Below are 1609 nucleotides of genomic sequence, written 5' to 3'. Positions count from 1 at the left end.
TAATTTATGAATTATCAAGGGTTCAAGGGGAGGGGGGAGTGGGGAGGGAGGGGAAAAATAAGGAGCTGATTCCAAGGGCTCAAGTAGAAAGCAGGTGTTTTGAGAATGATGATGGCAACGTATGTACGAATGTGCTGGACACAAATGATGTATGTACGGATGGTGAAAAGAGTTGTATGAGCCCCTAATAAAATGATTTGAAAAAAAGAAAAACAGAAAAAAAAAATATGGGTTGCCTTTGACGTGTTCGAAGGGCACCCAGGTGGAGACATGCGCCAGGAAGGGGCTGTTGAAAGGGACTGGTTTTCACCATGGGAGTGACTGAACTTTCGTTCTTGGAGGTCACTGAGCAGGGGCATAGAGGAAGAGCCCTATGGACACAAGGAAAATCCACATCACGAGTTTGCTTTTGGGCAAATCTAGGCATATACCCCTGCACACCCAAACGTTAACAACAGACTGCCACACGTCAGAATTGACTTGGCGGCAGTGAGGGGGGCGTTTGGGTTTGGATTCCGGGGGAATGACGGCCACCGACTGGGACAGATGGTGACTGCTACTACCAGCAGGGCAAAATCCGTGCTCCTAATCAAAGTTGTCCTAATCCAATGCCCTCCTTCGCTAGTCTTGGACCACGTTTACAAAAGAGGTATCTTACGAACCTGTTTTCAAAACAATGGCTCGGACAGGACCCTGCCCAGAGGGCTTGATCTGGATGACTTCCGTTCCGCAGAAAAGCACGTGTCTCCGGTAGTCCTCCAGGCTGTGCGATTTCCAGGGCATGGTGTGCTCCGACTGGGGCAACGGCGTCTTTGTCACGGGCACACTTTCTCCTGAGGAAGACCGGTGGTTGGTGCCGCAGAACTTAACTTACGGTATGGACTGCAGGTAATTATTTAGCACTGGGGCTTGCCAGTTTCAAGAGATTATACAAAGCACAATTTACCCAGTCCTCATGTCTAGCCCACAGAGGTGAGATGAGAGATCTTAGAGGCATTTGTTTATGGTTCAAGCAATAAGAAGTTTTTTAAAAAATAAGTTTTATTGTGGGTATTTTAATTGCTTTTCTAAGAGCTGCTATATTCCTGAGACAAGTGCTTAACACTGCTATATTCCTGAGACAAGTGCTTAAACTTGCTAGATGGCATAATTTCTTGGGACAATATTAACTTGTTTCTTTCTAGTCGTCTTTACAGCAGAGCAGGAGGTTGGAGGCTAGGTCCTTGATTCAATGAGATTGTTTGTCTTATGCACACCTGTCTTGAAGTGACTCAGCTACAGCGTGACCAGCGGCCAGTTCCTTGCAGAGATTGGCCTGGCCAAGGACAACCCCCTGACGGTTCCTGGGTTTTAAGTGCTTGTGGAACACGGAAGCTTAAAGGGTTTCCTTGCAACGAGTGGAACAATGCCTTCGGTCCCTTGTCACACGTTTAAAACCTCACAGCTTGTATGATGTAACCATTTAGGATCCACTTTTAACTTGAACTAGGGTAACTCCTTCATGCAAGACACTGATAAGAGCCATGCTGTCTAGTCTTGAAGTGCCCAGGCTGAAACAAAACAATGTTTCAGCCAAGCTCAGAGATTCAAGTTTTCCTCTGCCCTAAGA

General features: G+C 46.6%; 1 protein-coding gene across 1 annotated transcript in view; it reads right to left on the bottom strand.

Moving 5' to 3' along the window:
• ATP13A5 (ATPase 13A5) overlaps positions 1-1609 on the bottom strand; it is a 138978-nt gene that overhangs the window by 70552 nt on the left and 66817 nt on the right. The window contains exon 10 of the mRNA XM_045287560.1: positions 663-833. Coding sequence (XP_045143495.1) covers positions 663-833 — 171 coding nt within the window. The remainder of the gene's footprint in view (positions 1-662; positions 834-1609) is intronic.

Source organism: Echinops telfairi, unplaced genomic scaffold, assembly GCF_000313985.2.
Source record: "Echinops telfairi isolate 266 unplaced genomic scaffold, ASM31398v2 ScPeMD7_17;HRSCAF=63, whole genome shotgun sequence".
NCBI classification, from domain to species: Eukaryota; Metazoa; Chordata; class Mammalia; order Afrosoricida; family Tenrecidae; genus Echinops; species Echinops telfairi.
Note: the sequence above shows the minus strand (reverse complement) of the source record. Positions and strands in the feature narration are given on the sequence as shown.